At 40.3% G+C, this 25,061-nt stretch overlaps 1 protein-coding gene across 1 annotated transcript; it reads left to right on the top strand.

Moving 5' to 3' along the window:
* The first annotated feature begins 8,688 nt into the window (after window positions 1–8,688).
* On the top strand, window positions 8,689–23,887 carry LOC139447951 (ankyrin repeat domain-containing protein 29-like). Its single transcript, XM_071229453.1, has 8 exons — window positions 8,689–8,749; window positions 10,332–10,403; window positions 11,777–11,833; window positions 12,843–12,896; window positions 14,409–14,474; window positions 16,221–16,282; window positions 16,775–16,829; window positions 23,059–23,887. Exons 1-8 carry the CDS (start codon window positions 8,689–8,691, stop codon window positions 23,709–23,711), a joined length of 1,080 nt encoding a protein of 359 aa, XP_071085554.1. The 3' UTR covers window positions 23,712–23,887.
* The last annotated feature ends 1,174 nt before the right edge of the window (window positions 23,888–25,061 follow it).

The raw sequence follows: 25,061 nt of genomic DNA, 5'->3' as shown, positions 1-25,061 counted from the left end.
TACATCCCGATCCTGCAATCTGATCCGGTCCGAATCTACCCAGCTGCATCAGTTAAAAGTCACGCTCTTCAAGGCACAAGTTGGCATAGACTTAACTAAGAAGCTAAGCTAGACTCTCAGCTAAGGATAAGAAAGCCATTCTCAAGTAATTTATGAAAGAGTATATACACGATGTGACATCTCTCAGCTAGGATATAAAGATCATCACAGTGGATTCTCACTGCTCTGTGGTCTTTACTTCCATAGCCAAGTCTTCCAAAAATAAATTCGAGACTTTTCCCCACACCCGATGACACCATTGCCAGTAAAGCTAACAGTATGCCTGCTGTCCCTGTTCTTTTTATCCTGTGTAGAAGCTGGACCTTGTGTCTCTTCAGTTAGGAGGCACGAACATAGATTTGTTCCCAGATCCAGGAGTTGATTCCATCTTGCTCCAACACAAGTATTGCTAACGAGATCATACATTTCATTTCATTCTTAACGTACCGTGAAGAATAATGTAGCTATCTTCTCACTCCCACACGTGTACGATCAAGCAGCAGTGCAGTGGTGTATTGTTCTTGATACATTTCCCTCTGAAGTGTTTGTTTGAATGAGTAAGACAGGGAAAGAACGATCAACAACTGCAGTCAGATATCGGTGATGTCACAACATGATCTACATAACTTGTCACCTTAACTGCTGTGTAGAGTAGAATGGTGGATGGCAACACACAAGGCTGTTTCAGCTTGACATTAGACATTACCACATCCTTTATTCACTGACGCACTCATTGCCTCCTCATTTGTGAGGGAATTGGCTGTTCACTTGCCACACATTTCATTAGGTTTCAGTCACAGAATCAGTTTCTTTTTGACATGGCATTGGAAATACACTCCATGCACCGACAATGTTTAAAGACCTCTATGATAGCTTAGTAGCAGTCATGTCATCTCAAAAGCTTCAACATATTGTAACTGTTCTTAAGGAAACGTCTATGTCTGATGCAAACATACAAAAAGGAGGAACAACTGATGGTTGCTGCTGACTCAGGATATCTGGATGTGCTCAATGTCTTGTTGAAAGGAGGAGCAGGCGGATCACTTACCGACACAGATGGATACACTTCGTCATACTTGCAAAGCAGGGGGCGGAGATGCGAGTAGAGCTGTGGCTGAATGGTTTCCAGAATTGATAAATGTCTCCACTTCAGACGACCTTACGGCTGCAGTGTTGGGTTCTTTGTCAGGAAAGGATAAAGTTCTAAAAGACCTTTAGCTGCATGAGGCTGATCGCACTCTCACTTATAACGCAGGCAGTAACTGTCTTAATTTCGCTCATAAAATAGGATATGCATCCACCGTCACATATTTGATATATTTGAACAAAATTGATATCAATCAAAAGGGTTGATGTCCAAAGAAGACACCAGTTATGATGTCAGCAAAGGAAGGTAATTTTGTATCCCTTGCAGATATGTTACTTACTGAGACACACAAGAATCACTGTCTGATGTTTGCTTGTGAGTGAAGAAACATATCTATTGTAAAACATCTATCCTTGAAATCATTTGATATCTGTAGGAGAGGGGGGATGTTTAAGAAAATTATGGTTGCAACAGGTAGAGGACTTTGTGAAGACAGTAAACAATAGGTTGGCTTGTCTTGGTGTTTGGTTGCTCGACTAAATTCATGAACGATTCAAGTTTAGCCATTGGGTGGAGTCGAAAGTAAATCAGCAGCGAAATTGGTATACGCAAGTTTTGTTAGATAACCCGGGAGATGACCTGTTTGTCATAGGATAGGAAACGTAAACAAATTGATTATAGATGGCGGAAATGGTACATATATTACCGATCAGTTACCATTGTCAATGTCTTATTTCACTGTGAAGTATACCTACTTAGTCTCTGTGACGCCCCCTCCATGCAACACATGCTAGGACCGCGCACCTGTTGATGACGTTTAGTATTTATGTGAAATCATTTGTGTCATATTGCACATTAGGGTGCAAATGGTATGCATTTCACAAACCTCTCCTCTCACACGTAGTGTTTCAATGGTGAAATTGACAGTGAGGGTAGAATTAATAACTACATGTTGTGTGGTATATATTTTCGGATCCCATTGTATAATTGTTTAGAAAATTAGTGGTCTGTAATGAAACAGATTATTATAAGGTCTGTAACATATATTCAAGCGAATATTATGTCATTATAGTTGAGTAAATATCTACTTCAGACGGTTGCTCAGACGGTCGGTGCTTCAAGACATATAATGTTTCTCCGAAATAAGGTGCCAAAAGGACCATTCACCAGTTTAGGGACTGTGGATGAGTCCTGGTCTCTGATGATACAAGACTAGGGAGGGGTCATTGTCTCTGATGAGAGCAGGTTTGAACGGTTCGAGACTTCAGATGAGTCCTGGTCTCTGATGAGAGTAAGTTTCTCTGGATTGAGACTTGGTCTCTGATGGTTGACGACTTGGGATGAGTCCTGGTCTCTGGTGAGAGCAGGTTTGCCAAGTTCGAGACTTGGGATGAGTCCTGGTGTATAATGTATCAGAGGAAAGCACCCAGTGACTCAGGTCCTCGGTGTTTTCCTCTCTAGTCAACCGGAGAGGTATAACCTGGGATTCGAAGCATCAGCAAGCAGACCCCATATGTTTTAGAAACGTAGATGTATTTAGTGTTAGTGTCTAGCAGTCTCGGGCAGCTGCGTGGACACCAGCTTGCAATGTGCGGGTTTAAACCTGGACCAGAAATACCATTATTTGGTTGAAGGTGCTGTCAAGTTTCCCTGGTAGTTCTATTCGGGTACAGTCAACATCATGGATAAGGGGGTTTTGGTAGATGCACACAAAACATTCTAACATTCACACTACATCGAGCCGAGGAAATACATGGTCATCAATACTTGAAGATTACCATACTGCTTAGATAGTATATTGTTAGATGAGTAAATTTTCAGTCACCCGAGTCAACCGAGGTTACCATATCTCTGGCAGCTAACCAGCGTTATTCAACGGGATACCATGCCACTGTAAGTGACACCGTCCTCCTCCGACGTCGAGACAGAAACGACGCTTAACTCCAGGATTTCACCAGTTGCTGATGTCCCGTGAGGTCCGCCATTTCGGCCGCTTTTTTCTTCTGCATGTTCCTGGCTTTCACGTCCACCACGATCAGAGACAGCACAAACTTCACCGTCTCCAGGTCTCCTCCACAACAGGTCTAATGGAGGATGCTGTTACTGATAACATCCACCAGTGATACATCAGCTCCTTTACTCAAAAGGAGCTCCACCACTTCTCTGTATCCCTTGTATCCTGCCAGAATCACCGGTGACCTGGTACTCACTCGACATTGACGTTCACTGACGGGATCTGTCTCACCTCCTCCAGGCCCCCTCCTCGCTGGCGTCATAGAGATGGCGGCAGTCTGCTGGTGATGGAGTCGCTGTAACACAAAGTTAACTCTGTACACATCACGACATCTTTGTCACACATCAACATTGTTACTACCTCAAAGAGTTGATACATGGCACGGGCATCGATACATCACTACATATTTCCAACGTGGCCGACAACAATACAACGATTAAGGAGGATGACAACAGCTGGTTCGTGTGATTATGCATCACATCTTTAAAATCTTTCTTTTACATCAAGTAGTTGTAACATTATTCTGGGTATATCTGGGAGTGTTAACGTTTGTTAGACTCAGCTTTATAACATGATGATAACTTAATTAACCACAAAAACTGTTTGAAATTATTAGAATAATGTGATCTTACACTGGTTTTCTATCAGCCTGTTTGTTTGTTGTTTAGGACCGCACTCAGCTATATAACAGCCGCCTGTTAAAAGATAGTGATTGATAACATGATCATTGATCTACGCAGCTTGAATACGATTACACACATCAGCCCAGTGAGATTCCCCTTGGGTCAGTTCTTCATCTTGTTTTTTGTAGAGTCTGTTTGAATTAAGGGATAAAGAGTGAGCTACCATTTGCCAGATTCTCCAACTTACCCTGTGAAGCAGACTTTTGTAAAGACATTTGTTTTAGCAGAGGTAAACATTAACAACAGTTTTGTGATTGACAAATTCCCTTAAATTAGATTTAGATTGTTGTTTATTTTCCTCACTTCTCGAATCTAATGTCTAAAGTTTGAATCTCAGTTTATGGAGCTGTATTCTGCCTTTTTGCCAACTTCTGAAATATAATATAGCGGATTCTCACAAACATTTGCACATCATGTTATCGTTTCATACCTCAATGAACCGAAAACAATCCACAGTCAATTCAGAAAACATGTTTTATATACAATAATTTAACGATCAACATTTGTATATATCCAAGCAGACAAAAATGACGAGATTGATTAAACTTCCAAGTGTAGGAATGCACACTGTGGCGTGACATGAATCATGTGAATCAGGTATTTCATACCTTGACACGTCTACAAAGTCAGTAGCCTATCATGGGAGATGGGACCTATCAATCGACGCAAGAGGCGAGAAAGAAATGTAAGACTGTGACGAACCGGAACAAATGGTCCCGGGAGAAGGCGACTGTTAGTTACCGACACACACAGAAAATGCCAATTAAACATGAAACCCGAAGACATGAAAGTTGTAGAACCGGGGCGATCGGAAGTAACAAACAGTCGAGCGAGCCTGCAAGTTTGCTATTTCATTCCTTCTCGGCCTTCGGTCTCAAAGGCTCTTTAGACAATGAATATGCATGCATTTTGCTAAATCTCCTATGCATGACGATACACGTGAGCAGAAAGGGAAATTCGTCGACTGTTGTATTGAGATCCCCCGACAGTGGTAAACAAGAGTCATCAGAAAGATGACATATCCCCCCGGCAGCTGTCTGTTAAGTAACCACAAGTAAATGTGCAATTCTGTATGTAATGAGTCAAGAGTTGAATGTTCTTTAAGTAGCATACATTGTTTACCAACAAAAGATCCACCATGGTCGCATCCATATGAAATGGAAAGTAAAACAAGTGTGTTTCTGTGTGTGTTTTTAATGCAAACAAATGACAAATTACAAGAAACAAGCGTTACTTTATATATGGACATGCAATCTTTGGCATGGACATTTTTAACAGTTTATTTGTTATACTCAATAGGTGAACCCACCCTATATGAAAACTTTAATCCAACTTGTTGCCATGGAAACGTTAAAAAAAAAAATTCAAAAAAATTCCTAAATAGCAAAAGGCACCAGTTCAGGATGTGCCTGGTAGACATGCAAAATTGTGTAAGAAAGTATTCAACAGTTTTTGAGTTACGCTCCGGAAACGAACACCACCCTTATAGCGCGTAAGTTCAACTTGTTACCATGGAAACGTAAAAAATAAAAAAAATAATAAAATTCCTAAATAGCAAAAGGCACAACTTCAGTATGTAACTGATAGATATGCCAAGTTTTGATCAAATACATTGAATTATTTTCGAGTTCTTCCCCGGAAAAGGAAATGATTACGGACGGACAGACTGGCTGATCGCTATATCCCCCCGCATTATATGCCGGGGGGATAAAAAGGAAGTCCGCTTCGTTGGGCGTGGTATAATTTTTAAATTCATTTAAAAGTGAATGCAATAACACGTGACCAATTCACGGAACGCAGGGATTACAATGAACATTGTACGACTGACGGCTGCTACCGATGCGTACCCTTTTCGCGAAAAATATGGTGTCATCATTGATTTTCAGTAAAGCATTCAGTAGTTATCACAACTGTTTTTCCTTTTGCGCTCAATGGAAATTGTTTCGGCAGATAATTGGTATTTTTTAGATGATTGGTTTTTCTCTGGCGTTGAAGTTTTATATTTTGCGATGAATACATTCAATGGGCTTTCTGTGAAGACAGTTGCATACTGTATTAGACCAAAATGCACTAACAGCTTACAACTTATCAAAATATGTAGATCTAGAGTGACCCTAGACGTATTCACAATCCATCACGTGGTTATAATATACTCTTCAAAAAAAAAGAAACTTGACAGATTTAAAACCACTTTTTGACAAATAACTAAAATAATTACATTAAATGAAAAGCAAATACGTCAAACAGAAAGATGATGTGTCTATAATTCGCGGAAACACACGCAAAGCACATAAACGTAGCGTTTGGGGATCAATTTTACAGTTTCATCCAAACGCAACCGCCTGTAAGAACGTGCAGCAGAGGATCCTGCATTTAGGCATGCAGGCCCCCCTGCTGAATGGGTATAAAAATCCACATCAACGACTGTTCATACAGTCCTTATAACGGCAGTAGAAGCGATGACAGAATGCCAAGACTGAACGCAGCTCAACGGGACAACGCCATTGGGAGATTACATGCTGGAGCAACTCAGCGAGAAGTGGCCAGACACTTTGGCGTATCCAGACAGACAATCTCCGCACTGTGGACCCGATACAACAACACCAACAGAGTTGACGACAAACCAAGGTCAAGAAGACCAAGGGTGACAACCCAAGCACAAGATCGATACATCCGGCTGCGACTCCTCCGAGACCGCACTACCACAGCCACGTCTACAACCACACAGATCCCTGGGCTACGCAGAATATCAGATCAAACAGTACGCAACAGACTGAGGGAGGCTAGACTTTTTGCACGAAGACCTGTTCGACGTCATGTATTGACCCCTGGCGGACCGTCATCTAGCAGACCGTCTGCTTTGGTGCCAACAGAGGGTTAGATGGGCACGTGCAAGGTGAAATAATGTACTGTTTACTGACGAGTCCCGTTTCCTACTCACACGTGCTGATGGTCGCGCACGTGTCTACAGACGTCGGGGTGAACGTTACGCCCACAACTGTGTGCAGCAGGTTGTCCCATTTGGCGGCGGGAGTGTCATGGTATAGGCCGGAATTCATCACGGTGGTAGGACGCCTCTTGTTCATGTGGCAGGTGCGTTGACAGGTGTGCGTTACAGAGATTTGATCATACAACCTTACGTTCTTCCTCACGTCAACGTTCATGGCGGACAGTTCCAGCAGGACAACGCTCGACCGTATATTGTACGTGCTTGTCAGGACTTCTTACTGCACAACAACATCCAGATATTGCCTTGGCCAGCCCGGTCACCAAATTTGTCCCCGATTGAGCATCTGTGGGACGAGTTGGATCGACGCGTTCGCAGAAGGAATCCACCGCCCCAAACACTTCCGGCGCTTCTTAATGCACTTCAGTATGAATGGCAGCACATCCAACATCGTGTTATTGACAACTTGATTGCACCTGTGGGTCGTCGGTGTCAAGCGGTGATTGATGAACGTGGTGGGCACAACCGATACTGACATTTTTTGTATCCCTGTGACATTAACTGTATCGTATAAGTGTGTCTGTCTAGGTGACACGATTAATGTTTGGAACATTGTGTACATTGATCTTCAAACAGTGTTTCAATTATGGTTTCTGTGTCCTATTTTGAAACAATCGCATTACATTACATTTTGAAAGTCAGTGTCACGTTTCTTTTTTTGAAGAGTATATTAATAAAAATTCATGATTTCAAATTATTCATTATAGCTCAAAACAACACAAATTAACAGTATACACAATGTTCGTTGTGAGAGAGCACTTCAAAGAGACCGCCAAACGACGAGTGAGACAAGTTGTAAACAATGTTGGAAGTCTCGTGGGAAAAGCGTGCAAAACGTGAGCCAGTGAATGCGAGAGAGGCGATCCACATAAGGCAATCTCTAGGACAACTGTTCACTTTGTGTTATGTCTTGTAACATACTCGAGTGTGCTGAAGGACGATGATTGGCAAGCAACTTGAAATATTGAAACGGTTCGTTTTGAGTTCAAAATAAAGTTTTTGACACAAATGTTTCACAACCTTTTCGGTATGATGTCCGTTAGGTCCTGGTTTGACACAATCCCACTTCTGACACCATGTTGCGTTAGTTATTCCTTCAAAATCAGGACGGACGTAGGAGTGTGTTTGAGACATCGTGAGGGCTACATCATGACAACTGTTGTTGTCTCCCTTTGTGCATACCCCTACAATGTGTGTGTTTGTGGTGGGTGGATGTGGTGTTTGTGCGCTTGTGTAGTTCTTCAGCTGTCTGATAATCAGTCATGATACTTATTTATGAATGTTGTGTGCTAACATCTCACCTTGCAGCCAGTATCACACACGACATACATAACTGTACTTCACTCAGACATTAAACACAGGACCCCGCACACGAGACACAATGGACAGCATAACATGTTGAGGGAAACACCCTGTGCACAAGTGATCAGGGTGAGACGTGCATCACACAACACAGCGGGGAGGTTACCTGAGTTGCAGCCGGACTGACGTTGATATTGAGGTACGTTGTTATTGTGTGTCTGATATCATCACCAGCAATATCTGATAACTATTATCTTGCACAGCTATACTGACAAACTAGAATAGGATTTGTCTGCAGTCCTAACCTGTGTCAGGGCGACCTTAAATCTGCTGGAGAAAGCTAGGTTACACTGAAGGCTGACTGTTGATGCATAAACGTGCAGAGCATACACACACATCCTTAATTGTGGCCGTGTTACAGGATGCGTAGTATGTCATTATTACATTGACATCCGACTATTTCACCTACCATAGGGCAGTAACTATTGCTTAAACTATCGATCCATTGCAATTGTCCGAGTGCTAATAGCAATAGCAGTCAGACACATATGAAACAATGACAGAAAAATCTCATAAGACCAAGACAACGCAAAGGTCAGAGAAGATGACACAGCAGAGTGAAGCGTATCTATGTTGAGGAAAGTTTGGCTTGAACGCACTACTTTAGCCGGCGAGTTGCAATATGTTATTCAGTAGCCGTGGTAGCATTGGCGTTATCGTCTCTGTTTGAAGTAAGCATGTGTCTTGCATACATTGAAATATACTATTTGAAAAAAAAATAACAGTCATTCGATTATTGGATCTGGGTTTGTAGTAAGAGCAGGAGTAGGAGAAAAAAAATGCTAAGAAATTTGAAACTGAATGAGATGAGGTGAATCGCCAATCTGCTGATGAACGTAAAAGATACTTTCATATCAAAACCTTTTAGAGCCAAGAAGCTCTTCTCAGAACTACAGCTGGGTTTCTGATCTGACCAATCACCAATTGGGACTATTTTAGGCAGCAGCTAAGGTGAGAGAGCAGTGTGTTGCTGGTGCACTGGAGTACAGTGTCTTTCTATCTCTCAAGGAAAGAGCGAAAACGAACACTGGGAAATGTCCTAAAAAAACAACATTTGGAAAATGAAAAACAGTGACTGTAAACATGTTCTCTATATACATAGAATGACACTTGTAAATGATATGTTAGTTATTCGTCCTTCTCCTTATGTATGTGTTTGTGCGTGTTTGTGGGTGTATGTTTGTGCTGTGTGTTTTTTAGTGTGTGTGCGTTGTACGTTTTTTTGCGTGTGTGTCTTGTGTGTGTGTTTGAGTGTGTGTGTTTGTGTTAGTGCTTGTGCATGTGTGAAATGTAAATAGTGTATTGTACTATAAAATGTGATTATTACTCTCATTACATGACCATTATGGGGGGCACGGGTCGTCTCAGGCGCCGCGATTCGCTATGCAAAATTGCATCCCTTGGGCACGCCAGAAACCTATGATTGTGGGTTCGAATCCCGGCTCGCCCCGATTATGTTTGTTAGCACCATACCAATGCTCGTGGGTTTCACCGAAGTGGTAAACGTCCGAGACCTCCATCACTTCGGGCTTTCCTCCAACATTAAGCTGACACGCCGTGTTACTGGAATACTGTTAAAACGGCGTTAAACCAAACTCACTCACTCACATGACCATTATATTTCTTGTCAAGAACTTGGTACACCTTTCTGCGAACACCTACGCTAGCATCATCACTGCTTGATTGTGATTCATACACACATACAACTGATGAATGTGAATGTGAAACAATTTTTTTCAAGTTCATTTTCAATACCAAAAAACATGCTTAAACGAACTTGACAATACGTCACTCTGGTTAAAGACACAGTTTCAGTACAGAAACGTAGTTGTCCATAGCAAACAAACGTCTACCGAGTCTCAGTGACAACACAAACGTCGCGAATGTATTGCAGAACTGACTGTGATAAGTTGTGATTTGAAGATATCGATACACAGGTATGCTGATACCAAGTCAATCAGTACTGGATTCATTTGTATCCTATTTCTTTGACGTCAGATTTTCTTTTTTTATTTGTGACACTTTGAGGTGGATGTCCGTTGTTCTTATTGTCAGTAAAGTAGATGCTTTGATATTTTACAATAAGGATGCTACGTAATGGTTTTGGCCAATGCTGTGACGTAAGGTTTTTCATTACAGAGGCAAGCAAAAGAGAAAAGGATGGCGGAATTCGCAAGTTCTTCTTCAGAAGAAGCCACATCAAATTTGAGGGTACGTTTGCTTTCTTCAAGCTCAACGAAGTTGCCTCAGCGTTTATTAATATGAGATATTGAATAAAAAAATGTGAATGTGTGAGATGGGTTCAACTCTTTTTTAAACGTATTTCCAACCAAACCATGTGAGAGGGGAAATCATTGAGATGCAACACTGATGAACCAGGGGACGTGCAGTAATAACGAGCAACAATTGTTGCATATATATAATATATATATATATATGTGTGTGTGTGTGTGTGTGTGTGTGTGTGTGTGTGCATTGGACTTGTAAACCAATCGTTAGTGTGTTCTGCAATCTGATTGGTCAGCCTATCCCCTCGATTTTCATTCGATAATACATAATTCTCAAGAAAAGCCAATGCCTGAAGGTACTTTTTCCCAGCCAGAATTCAATAAATTTAATAATTGTTCAATATGACGACAGTTCAACTAGCCTAGTAAAACACATCATTTCTTTAATGTAAACTTCGGCTTGATAGAGGCGTCAATTACTCATTTAATACTTGTCATTATCATTCAGGAATTCTTCCAGCATCCACCATGTCAAAACCGAAAACTTCCTCATAGGTTCCCAGATTGAACTCTGGCTGGGAAAAATTACCTTCAGAGAATTTGGTTTGTCTTGAGAAATAGAAAGGCTCATGTGGATTTGTGGGAATAGAATGATAATCGACGAGGTAGGCTGACCAATCAAATTGCGGAGCACACAAACTATCGGTTTACAATGTGAGATACATTTGAGAATTGACTTTCACTTTGTGTGAGATCATTGGAGTATGAACCTTCATAGAGTGCGCTCCAAACTGTATGAACGTCACAAATGGTATATTTAGGATAACACTGTCTTTGTAAAGTACAGATATTCGCACTTTATTGGGTTGAGTCCCGGACATGCTCTACGGAAACAACTTATGTAGTTTCTTTACAACAAATAAATTCAAATAATACCCTCCTCAGATGGTAAATTTCCGTTACAAACTACGTCAGAACGTCAGTCACACATCAAGACGTCAAAATGTTCCACACAATAAACGTGACGGCAGAGATTTCGGAAGTTCTTAATGAACCTCTTGAGGATAATGTTTTAGTCATCATTGATCAACTGGTCGATCATTGAAAGGTGATTCAAGATGTTTCAATTAGACACTGAGGTAAACTCACAGATTGCCATAGACCCGTCACTGTGAGCCTAGACATGGATCGAGTCGATACTTCGATACTTCAATTGTTTGGATGTGTATTTCTTAGTTTCTTTCACTCTCGGTACGGTCGGGAGAGAGAATAAAACTTGCTACATTTGACCATTTTCTGAAAGACATTGTGGATTTATGTGGTGTTGACTCTCAACTGCTTCTTGGTTGTTTTCAGACTCACCGATGTTAATGAGACGTGAATTTCCCCAACCCTCGGAAAGCTATGAACTATGTGAGTAAAATCTGTGACCATGTTCAACTGTTTAAAAAGACAGTGTGATACGGCAGTTATCATCACCATTGGCCTGTTCTGCAACGCATACCAATTAACAGAATTCGATCCTGTGGCATTCGTGCCAATTCATCCTGCAATGCCTGGCAAAGTTGCGGAAGCGTTTGAGGTGGTGGTTGACGTTGTTGGACACAGGGTTCGTGTTCATCCCATAGATGTTCAATTTGGTTTAAATAGGATAATTTTGAAGGTCACGTAAGCACAGTATTTTTTTCTGCTTCAGCAGGAAATCAGTAGTGACCCCGGGGCCACGGGCGGCCAAGCCATCTCAGGCGCCACGACTCGCTTTGCAGAGTTGCGTCCCTTGGACACGCCAGAACCCTTTATTTGTCGAATCCTGGCTCGCCCCAATTATGTTTGCATCATACCCGTGCTCGTGGGTTTCACCGAAGTGGTAAACGTCTGAGACCTGCATCACTTCGGGCATTCCTCCCACATTCAGCTGACACGCGGTAATATAACTGAAATAATGCTACCCCATAGTGACACCTGCAACATGTGCTCGGGTGTTGTTTTGCTGAACAAGCTCTCATCAAGGGCGGATAAGGGGGAAGCAGGTGATGGTTGGAGAAGTTCGTCTTGGTGAAGTTATTGTGTCAAATTGCATTGCACGTGCACCAAAATGGTTGTTATGGTGTTGGACATGGTTGCCCACCTCTGAATCTATGTATACAGCGTCCGTGCACGAAGTCCAAGCTCACAATGTCCAGGGAGATTGTATTCCATGCTTTTTTCGTGCCGATTCACCAAAAATCTGTTTCAGCTGTCAATAAAATACCAAACGCTAAGAGAACGCTTTATCAAATTCTGTTAACATATTCAGAATTTGTATTAAGAAATCACCTGTATCTTTCTTCATTGTTAAATTTGACTACCTTCTGAAAAGCATCGTGTATTAATGCTAAAGCGTACGGTGTTGACTCGCAAATTTTTCTTTGGTTGTTTTCAGACTCACCGATGTTGATGGAAATGAGACCAGATTTTCCCCAACCCTCGGAAAGCTGTGAGTAGAATCTCTGACCATGTTCAACTGTTACAAAAAAACATGCTTGTCCAGAACATATTATTTGAAAGCCTCGTCATGTAAAAGCAATATTGCTGAATGTGGTGGTAAACAACAAGAAAAGCTCTGACGTTTCGAATTTATTGCATTTTCAACATGTGCATGCCTTTGAAGTTTTGTAAAACTACGTTTGAGTCAGATTGAAGTGTTTACGTCGATGGATTGTCACTTCCAGTGTCAAGACCAACTACGTTAGCTTATGTAAGAAAGATAAAGCTCACAGGGTAAATCTCTATTAAATGATATACTTGGAGCCTCCATAGCCCCTAATGAAGGAGTCCATTTGCATGTCACTATTAAACAGAAAAAAATAATGTTCATAATCGGAATTAATTTTGTGAAACACAATCGACTTCTGAGACTCATAGAAAGGGAGACAACTCTTTTCACTATATGGAACACTGATTCACAACCTAGGATCAGTTTGAAATAGAATCCAAATATTGTTAGTATTATCAGTACAATAGCTATCACAATAATCATAAACGAAACTGGAACTACTAAATTCAACATAAAAGCCGTTATTTTTGTTCGACAGACGGGCCGCATCAGTGCAATGAATTTTTGATGGCGAGTTGATACATGTACTATTGAAATATCTGCATTAACTTGGTTTCAGGTGCCGGCATTGTTTAATGAGATTACTGATAATGCAACATGTTTAACAACAATGTCTGCATTTTCCAACGAACTTTATATTTAGTGGATGTAAAATGTCAACGATGTGTGTGAGATGCTCACACCCAAAAGTAATCCATGGCCATACCTTTACATATAAGTTGTTCATGTTAATTGAAATGGCATCTTTACTTTTCAAAAGTGTACATTATCAAATACGTCAAAGACACCTGTAATGTACTGGCATGATATGTCAAATTGAGCGCTCAGCACCATTCAGTTCCGACAGCACTTCCAAAACTGCAGAGAACTGTTTACTTTAAATGTTTGTTTGCACTCAACAATATTTCGGCTATACATGTATGACGGCGGTCTGTAAATACTCGAGTCTGGACCAGGCAATCTAGTGATTGGCATCATGAGCATCGATCCACGCAATTCGGATACGATGACATGCATCAACCAAGTCAGCAAGCCTGACCACCCGATCCCGTTAGTCGCCTCTTACGACAACCGTAGTCGCCTTTTACGGCAAGCATGGGTTGCTGAAGACCTATTCTACCCCGGAACTCATGGGTCCACTTGAAATGAAAAAAATCATTGACTTTTAGAGTAATATACAACTCAAAGGATGTTAAAAAAAAAGGACCAAACTCGGGAATATTGATAGAATATGAATGATTTTATAACACTCCAATTTCTTTCCATTGATGTTTCTTTTTTTTCCCTATTGACGTTTGTGTGTCTGCAGTATCTAGTGGGCAAATATTTATTGTCTCTGATCTAATACACCATTGAATTTTCAGTCACAATTTAAACTCGGCATATTTTCAGATACAGCAACAGATACAACAAATACAAACACGTTTGTAGGTGATGAAGACTTTCAGGCTGAGGGAGGTAATACTTTAGAGATTATTATGTAAGCAATATGGAATAATTCACATCATTAGCATCGTTTCCCCTCATTTGGGATACGTTGACATTCAACAAACTAAGATAATGAACATCTGATTCATGTGGTCATATCCTAAGTCAAGCATATGGTGCTAGGGACCTATATCCATACCGGAATCTGAAATACCACAATAAGTATTAATAGTCTTATGTCATTTCCTGTTTCCCTTTTAAAACAGAATCTGTTGATTGAAACATAAAGATGAAATTGTTTGTTCATCTTATCCCAGGGGGCAGGTCAATTTTGAATCAATGTTGAAACAATGTTGTGACATTGTTTTTTATGTTGGATTTGGAATTTGAAATGTCGACGTTGAATCAACATCACATATCAATGATAACATTCGGTTTGGTATTGGTTAAATATTGGCTGCATTGACACATAAAGATTTTTATATATAAATAGTATCAACGGACCCCAAACTATACTCCAAGTCTGAGTTGCATCTACGTTGATAGTAAGGACATGCTGATGTCTCCCCATTGGAGACCCGTTCCATACATGATCCAATTAGGGTGAAATGCTGCACTTTGAGAAAGTCAATAGTTTCAACTTCGCGAAATGACAAGGTCTCATCATTCCCCACAACAGTAAAGCGAACCAGTTAGGAGTATTTGTATTGTCTGAACAAATGACAATGGCTTTAGTACTTCTTGGAAAGAGATAATTTACATCTTAACATGGAAAGATACAGCTTTAAACCAAAGTATCCCTCAAATAAGTAAGAGCAATCCATGGTCCAGTCATTGTAGTGGAAACATCTGTGAGCACCCTCCTCATAGTCTTCATGATTTGGCACGATCAAGACCTTTGGCACATCCCTCGTAGGGTCTTCCAGTATCACATGTCAGTACTGAACACACCTAAATAAGAATCTCTGTCTTCCCACAACAAGAACATTGCAGCAGAAAGGCTGCATTATCTCCCTTGGTTCTGTCGACTAACCGAGTTGAATCAGTTTCATATGCCTGCTAGCATCATGGAATGGGCAGGTTTCTCAACAATGGATAAAAACAGTATCTGTTGGGGCTATGAGCTGATAAAGATTAAAATATAAAATGTCAAGTAGCTGGTCATTTCAGCAAACATGGCGTTGTCATTGTAAATCGACGATCGTGTCAGAATTGTCTGGACACTTTACTGGCATTACAGATCACCATACTTCAGAAGTTTTCTTCTTAAATAGGCCGATGGCACTTATTACGATGATAAACGTGACTGACATCCATTTGGTCAGATGCCAACTCCAATCCCACGTCCGCCGTTGATTTCAAGCCTCTGCTTTGTTGAAAATGAAGATATTCATCAATTTATTCAGATCAATAAAAACCAAAACACTGCTAATAATACCTTGTACACCAGGGATGTTTTAAATGAATTTGTGTTCTGAAAATAAACCTTGGCTTATTGTGACTATTACCCCTCGTGAACGTACCTCTACAAAGAAAGACCCCAAGTCTTTGACCATTCGGTCATACATGTCTTGTATAAGAGATTCGCCACAAACGAAGAGAATATGGATATTCAGTTTCTCTCTCCTCGGAGAGTATGTGAAGTTCTGAGTCGAGAGTGATCCATAAAATCATGCTCATGATATAATTGGAATCATTAAATCGGCTTTTGGCAGACATTTCTTATGAATATGGAAAGGTTTGTCGCTTTTATTAATTGATTTCTTTGAATTATAGATCTGTCAACACCAGAAACTAAAAGAGGACATGGACATGAAGGATGTGTCAGTAAGCCGCAGGTACAGTTCATGTGTTTTGTTTGAATATATCTTTTCACTAAGATCATGTTGTTTGTTGTCGTTCAGCAACTCCATAGTCAGATCAGTCCTCAGGTTCAAACAGTCATTAGGGAAATGTTGACAATGTGATGTACGCAGGCAGACAGACAGTTGGCAACATGCATTGACACGAGCTTGAATGTTTGATCAGATAATTAATAGTTTAAGCAAACAAATCAATCCTGTTGTCTGCATTAGTGATCACTGTGGTGCAAGGTGTTTTTCTTTGCTGTATTGTAAAGAGGTTACTACCATGAGAAAAGCGTGCGACATAGGTACCAGGTTCAAATGTCCTAATGTTTTTTAGATACTCAAATATTTCGTCACTTTACATCCAACAATTTCATTATATATTTATTTCAGCTGAAACAAGTATAATAAACCTATATAAAAAGGAAATATCTTTATACTGAGTAACAGTGTTATCAAAATAAAACCTGATATCTCATTTAGTTCACCCATTTAACTGAGAGGGTCAAAAGACTTGAGATCACACTACAGATGAAAGGTAACACTGGTCAAAGTGCATTCAATTTAATGACTGCATGCCAAAATTCCATGCAAATGAACTGCCGATCTAAACAAATGTGAGATCAAGGGTACCAAGGATTCAAAGCAGTACATCTGATACATATATCAGGAAAACAAATGTTCCCTGTTTGGAGTATTTTGAAACCATTGACAAACTCTCACTTAAGATGAAAAGGATTATTTAATTGCTTGCGATATTGTAATGGAAAGAGATAATCATGAACAGAGAAATAGATTTAGGGGATTGTGCGCAGTTGTGTGGAAAAACCTAGGATGGATTTGCGTCATAAAGGTGGAATATTGCTGATTGTGATGTTAGATAACAAAGAAACCAAACACAAAGAGGAAACTAGTGACCTCTTATAACATGAAGTGATATTTTATGTGTTGTTGTACTACTTTAATTAATCAGTATATGTGTATTGCGTAAAATAATATAAAAGGATCTACGCTGACATGTACTTGAAACCTATCCACCAGTGTTGAAAGATGTAAAAGAACATTATTTTTTTTTTTTTGCTTTTGATACATGATCGGAATGAACCTGTAAAGAGTCTGGACTTGAAATTATAGGCTTGCATGATATATTTTGGGCAATTTGTGCTCCACAGTTAGATTAATGTTTAGTCTCCGGTAATATATTATTTTGACAGAAACAAATAAATGCATTTAAATTGAAAGTAACTCCAGAGAGATGGAAATGTCTGCCTGAACATGTGGAAAATGTCGGCTTGTTTCATTCAGGGCTATATCAGTACCGCAATGGCTGGGCGGAAGGGAAATTACTATAGTTCAGGGACTGTGAGATTACTTATCAAAGATCGCATTTTTGTGGCATTTGGAATGTTCAAGAGAACCTTCCATTTACAGGTCCCCTCACCTGCCCGGCACCTGTAGTTTAGCAGCAGGGTAGGTAGGGGTAATCCCTAAAGAACTGGCATGAGGGATATAGTCTATTTCTCCCATCCTGTGATATAATCTAAAAAAAAAAGTTTGATGTACGACTTTTACATCCATTTATTTGCATTGGATTGTTTCACCATAAATCTAAATTCCATCCCACATAAGACACATTAAAAATAATGAAAGATACACCATTTGTTCACATATATATATATGATTGACATTACTTTCAGAATTTGTATTGAAATCTATTGACATATATCTATATCAATTTTTATAGATGTAAATAAAATAACGTTATTGTGACATTTTTCTCATCAATATTTATTCAAACACATACAATATTCAAGCTACATGACGGGGGTCTGTAAATACTCGAATCTGGACCAAACAATCCATTGACTGAATATTATAAGTACTGATCTATCAAATAGGGATACGATGACATACAGCGAACAGCCTGACCACTCGATCCCGCTTCTATAATGGCTTATACGTTAAAATGACAAGTTCAGTAACCTGTTAAATGTAGCGACCAACTGACGCTTGAACATGTGAAGAGTATGTTCCAGTTGTCAGAGCTACGTCTTCCTTGGACTTACAGTGTATGTACAACTAGTACATATTCGTTAGGAATAAACTTTTGAGCGTTTGCCATGGTGAAAATGTTGCCCATTAAACAACACCGTGACACGTTTTGTAGTCCTCTTATTTTAGCATGTCTATGCAGATCTGTAGAGCAAGGTCTACCTTCGCCAACAGTGCTAGTTGTAACACACGAACACTGAGGACAGATAGTTAGCATTACAAGCAAAGACAATGCTCAGTGTTCATAGCCAAAAGACTCGGTTAATATTAGTCCATCATAATCACTATCAGCATATAGCCTACCTATCAACCTATATTTCCTAAGATTTATTTACTTTCATTTACTTTTGTAACCAAATGATACTCAACCGAATTTCCGCGAGAGTTAACTGTGCTAAGCAGAGGGATATGAGATCTCAATAAACTTGGTGACATGGTTTAATTTGACTTCCTGGTGCATGTCTGAATTCCAAGACAGGTCACATGTCCTAAAACTGACTTATCAGCAAATCCTGCTTGTCAAAGCATGTCACAGCAGCTAGGGGGCTGTCGGGTTGTCTAGTGGTTAAAGTCTTCGCTCGTCACGCAGAAGACCCGACATGGGTACAATGTGTGAAGCCCATTTCTGGTGTCCCCCGCCGCGATATTGCTGGAATATTGCTAAAAGCCCCTTAAAACCATACTCACTCACTTACTCACTCACAGCAGCTAGAAATACGAAACCTACTGGTTCCCAAAGGAAGCGTAGGGCACCAGGTGCGTGAGGGCACTGGCGCCATGTGATTGGTCGTTAACATTGTTACTACGCGGAGCAAAAAGCATCGTATTTCCGTCTATTTTCCTCTTAAAAAACTAGACACTCGTCCTAACACCTTTTGGACACTCACAGATTGATATTACTAATAATGTTTGTGTTTTTTGTTTTGGCTTCACGCTGAACTGACGCCGGGGCAACACAAATCTTAACATTCCGAGAAAGCCACACAATCTGTCTGTCTTCAGTCATATTATTTTTAATCTAGATCTAGATCGTTTCGACATTTTCTTTCAAGTAATAGGAATAAGGAACTGTGACGTAGAAACGGTATTGTTTTGTTTGATTATATTTTTTCCGAAACAAAGAGTTGTTCAAATGCAAAAAGCTCCCTGTTATGTATTTGCACATGTTGCTACATATTAGTTGTTTGTGCTACTCAGTGGAGAAAATACTTTCACGAGTTTATGTCTACACACACATTTATTAAGACACATCTCACGGAACTTTCCAGGCAAATGTTTTATTGAATTCAGTTGACCAACAGAGCGCTACAGGTTTACTAAAGTCACAATTCAATAGACTAATGTCGTCTATTCATAAACGCCCATACAGTAAGGTTCTATGCTATTTTCGCATAGGAAATGTAAGTTTATTATTGTACCAGAAGGAGACAGATTTGGCATGGAGAACCAGAAAACGTCAAATGTTATCCAGATATAAAACCGTGTTGAAATACAAATACCGATGAAAATCCACCCCTACTAATTTCATATTTTGTCTATTCACGAAAGCCCAAACAGTAGATGTCTATGTTATTTCCGTGATGCAAATATTAAAGTACCAGAATAGGAAAGATTTGGCATGGATATCCAGTAAATATCTCGGGAGAAAAACAACAATTCCCAATGCTACCCGGATAAAAGATCTAACCCAACAGCTACACCTCATGTCAGCGTTATAACCTGCTGATCATGTCAGCCTGTCCAGATGTTTGTTATTACATTGGTATTTGCCTAGAGATACGTTTCGTTGACAATATAAGACAGAAGGGAATTGATTCCATTGTTTGAGAAACCTTTGGCACTAGAGTGTAGCTCTACCCGACCAGACAATCCAGTGATTGACATCATGAACGACAAGCAACGTCGCCCTTAACGGCAAGCATGGGTCGCTGAAGACTGTTATCTGTGTTGGAGGAATGAAACACCAGTTAAGTAAATCCACATGTTACAGTTATACAATTTGGTGTTTGTTTTGTTATTTTCAGCCCCTGACATATTTACAGATGTATTAGACCATCAGGGTGGTATGTATCTTGTTGGCAACAAATGGCAACAGCATATTATTCTGGCGTATCACTGATTATTACCCATATGGGCTCAAATAGACAGTGTGATATCTTTTGGATATTTGCACAGTGTGCAATTAGTGATTCTCGAAGCTGATTGGTGATTTGAACGAAGATCAATTTTCAGGGGACAACGGGACTATGTTTTTCTTATCCCATTCATTCACAAATCAAAGCCACTCAATTGGATATTTTACGGGCTACAATCTCACTGATTCGAGATAACATGATTTCACATTATTTGTTTTATTTATTTTTTCATTTATTTCACATGATTTTCGTTTTAAGGTAAATACCAAAACTACGTCTAGGTTTGTAAACAAACATGGCTGGCCATTTGACACCTGTCAAAGTAAATGACCTCGTTAAAGCGGACGTCGATCTGACTGCCATGAACAGTTATACGTATAATTCAACCTCTGAACACATTTAATGTCTTTGTTGTCAAAACTGCATATGACCAGATGGAAGTTCCATGATTCAGATTGCGATGTTGCCAAAACCTGTTTCTTGTGCGCCAAGATCACCAACAAGTCCGGGTTTGCGTCTCTGTTAGTGGACTTGCTGTTTGATGAATTTTTCCCCGAATCCAAAAACCGGACCTAGTACAGACATGTTTGCCTTTGTGAACGATCATGACATCGATATCTGCCAATGAAAATGAAAACAAAATGAAAAAGACTAAACTTGACAAGTTGACATGAACTTAATTCACACAATTTATACAGGTAAGAAAAACACACAAACAATAGCTCACACTTTCAAAGATGGCACAAGAATGAAAAGAAACTCAAGGGTAGCATAGATTATTACCTTAGCGACATGATTACCAACATCTGCTCGCGTAATCGAAGGACTTTGCTGAACTCGGAGAGATTTAGAAATCAAAACAAAAATAATTAAAAATACAAGGAAAAGAAAATTTACCCTAGCAAGCTGCTCCTGTGTCCAATATTGAACTAAATGAACTTCGTGAATGCGGACAGCTTGTCACCAGGTCTCCAGATACCGTGTTGGTCTGTCAACAGCTATTCGACCATTAGCCTGTGAATCACATCAAAGCATTAACTAACTCCCGTCATCCACTCGGCTTTGTCCACTCCACAAGCGTGTTTGACAAGTCTTCCTAAAATCCCTCATGCATATGTTTCCAATCAGTCACACTTGTCTCAAATCACACACGATGTTCATTAAACTTCTTGTTCAGATTAAACTCTAACGTCGGTTCTGTTGTCATTCCTGGTTCCGGCTGTCTCATATCTGTGTCAAGTCGGGTCATTCATTCCGACACTGTGACAGCAATCGCACTTTTCAAAATTTACCTACTATTCGCGTAACTTTTCCCTAGCAAACAAGGCTTCTGTACATTCCGCCTATGTTGTTGTTATAGGTTTTGGCATTTTTGTCAAATGACACATAACAAAATTAACAAGTTTTCCCTGTTTCCTCTTCTCAATGTGAAATGCACGTCTCTGCCGATGCACGACAGGGGCTGTCTGTCAGTGACGAGATCGCGTCAAAACAAACCTTGATTTTAACAAACCTGATGAACCTTTTTAGAAACTGGTCTTCTTTATCAACACTAGATAGTGTACGCTGTGTAAATGAGACAGAAATGTAACTGCAATAATGTGATCTTTTAGTTTTTTTAACATTACTATGTTTTTCACACGTAACAACACGTTAAGTGAGTAATGCGATTGGAGTGAGTGGACAGTCTTTTTTCACACGCGGATTGATGCAAAACAGCTGATTCTTGATCGTCGACAGTTTTTTCCTTGAAACGTCTTAAAAATGATTATGGGAAATAAATAGAATAACCCAGTCGGCACAAGTGATTACGGAAAATATGTTACTCGTGAAATTAATATTGTAAGTTCTGAGCTAAAGCAAAAAACATTAATTTCACTCGTGACATATTTTCCGTAATCACTCGTACCTCGTGGGTTATTCTATAATTCTGCAACATAAGCATTTTACCAGCCCTAAGGCACAAATAATTGAAGGAATTGGAATCGTGTCTACACGAACATCTGATACACCCATCTGTGGGTTGAGACAATGTCACATGTTTTGTAAAGGGTAAACTCTTCATACATAAGTGGGCACGGGTGGCCCAGTCGTCTAAGGCGCCGCGATTCGCTGTGCAGAGTTGCGTCCCTCGGGCACGCCAGAAACCTATGATTGTGGGTTCGAATCCCGGTTCGCCCCAATTATGTTTCTAGGTTTGTTAGCACCATACCCGTGCTCGTGGGTTTCACCGAAGTTGTAAACGTCTGAAACCTGCATCACTTCGGGCTTTCCCCCCACATCAAGCTGACACGCCGTGTTATAACTGGAATACTGTTAAAAATTGCGTTAAACCCAACTCACTCACTTACTCACTCTTCATACATATACATAGAGAAATTCTAATCATGTAAACACCAAATCTGTTTAAAATAGAAAACCATCTCTTGTCATTCCCTTTACAATCGCCATGTTGTTATCGGCAATTATGTGTGTTTAAATACTGCATCAACTGTTTCATACTATCACTGTTAGATTAAACAATGCCGCTGTAAGATTACAGATGTCAGACACGTGTACATAGTTTTGTTTGTGTTACAGCGACCCAAACTCCCACACATAGAGACCCCGGGGCAGACTCCGACCTCTGTGACGCAAGCAAGGCAGGCAACTTGGCGTCTGTGAAGCGGATCCTGGCTGCAGGTCGGGCTGATGTCAATTGTAGAGGCAGGGTCGGGATGACACCCTTGATGTGGGCAGCACGGTGTGGACGCAGAGACGTGGTGGAGCTCCTCATTAGTGAAGGAGCAGATGTGTCACTGGTGAACGAGTACGGTAACAGCACCCTTCACTGCGCCTGTTTGCTAGAAGACCTTGAGATGTTAAAGTTTGTCCTCTCACACACCATGGCGGACATGAATATAAGAGGAGAGGAGAGCAGGACACCGATGATGTGGGCAGCACTGAAGGGACACAGAAAAGTGGTGGATTTCCTTGTGAGTGAAGGAGCCCTAGTGTCACCTGTGGACGATGGCGGAAACAACATCCTTCACTGCGCCTGTCAGGGAGGAGACGTGGAGACAGTGAAGTTTGTCCTGTCTCTGAATGTAGTAGACATCGACGTCAAGAACATGAAGGGGCAGACAGCAGCCGACGTGGCAAAACTCTGGGGACGTCCAGAAGTGGTTGAACTCCTGCTGTCCCATCAGCAAGTGGAGGAAGTTTTAGAACCGCTCCCTTGTCACGTGATGTAAATATTAGAAAGTGGTAGATCTCATTGTGTCACGGGGCGGTCAGTGAAATGTTATGATTGCCTTGGCAGTGAAGGAGGACATGTTGTTTCTGTGGTTTATAATGATCTAAATCTGTGATATGAATGTCGTTTATCGTTTAAATAATCGCCAAAGAGACAACAAATTATTTGTTAACATCTCGGTGCACTCTGTGACCTCAAACTGAGCCGTGATTCGCCATGATGTCGTGCCCGATCCCGAGCTGATGTGGCGCCAAATGTATGATGACACACTGTTGATGTGGCCAAGCTCAAAACCTTAGTGGCCGCCTGTCCCTTCTACCCAACATAATCTTAACTGTGAGGGCTGAAGTGTTGTGCATGCGACGTTCACCTGCACCTCTCATTAATAATTCACAGATGCTGGAATCATATGGAATATTATGTATGATGTATTAACAATGAGTACTGTACATGCGAGTGTGTTACTTTCTCTAGATCTTATTATCTTATTCTTTGTTTGAGGTTTGTCGAATGCAACCTGTTAATATCAAATACACTGACCAAACGGCAACACTGTTAGATCAAATGTCTCTTATGGATATCCCCACCCTGCTTATAAACAAAAATGAATCACCTTCAAGCAGTGCGCATATGGAAATAGTGCCCGACAAAAAGATGCCTTTCTACAAAAAAAACACAAATAATATCTGACATAAGTGTTACTTGAAATTGCATTTAATCACTGCAAATTTATAAATAAATCTGTGTTTATAATTGTACCATATTATCTACACAACGTGATGTCAAACATTGCCTTCACGTAGGATTTCGAACATTCAAAACACGAGGCCAAGATAACTGCAGTGGCTAGGTCAGGAGTCAGTTTTTTGTGTCCCTGAATGTCAACAGGAGCCAGAACTGTAAAATATTCCATCAAACAAGAACTATTATCAGAAAAATAAGGAACTGTGGCGGGTGCATATGGACTGTCTATTCATCATCAGACGATCACTGGTGACAGGAGGCAATGCGTCTATGTGTAGTGACTGGCTCATGGACACAGTAACGAAAGGATTCCTGGAATTTCCAACAGTGATGTAACATGTATAGGACCACCAAATATTGTGTGGACAAAATCTGATGACAAATATAAGTTTTGCGCTCGCCATGGCTCGCTAAATACAATGTTTATTCCTAATGAAGGATATTTACCATCCCCCCACACACAGTTGGTGCAATGTTGTTGTCTTGCGACTTGTATATCACTTAAGCCCACCAGATATGTAAGCTCCGAAATTCATATTTCTCATTTTACTTCTAACTTGTTTGTTTTCTGTTGGTTGCCTATTAACTTAATATAGCCTTGAAT

The sequence above is a fragment of the Haliotis cracherodii genome, unplaced genomic scaffold (genome assembly GCF_022045235.1).
Source record: "Haliotis cracherodii isolate W230 unplaced genomic scaffold, xgHalCrac1.p SCAF_7, whole genome shotgun sequence".
In the NCBI taxonomy this organism is placed as follows: domain Eukaryota; kingdom Metazoa; phylum Mollusca; class Gastropoda; order Lepetellida; family Haliotidae; genus Haliotis; species Haliotis cracherodii.
Note: the sequence above shows the minus strand (reverse complement) of the source record. Positions and strands in the feature narration are given on the sequence as shown.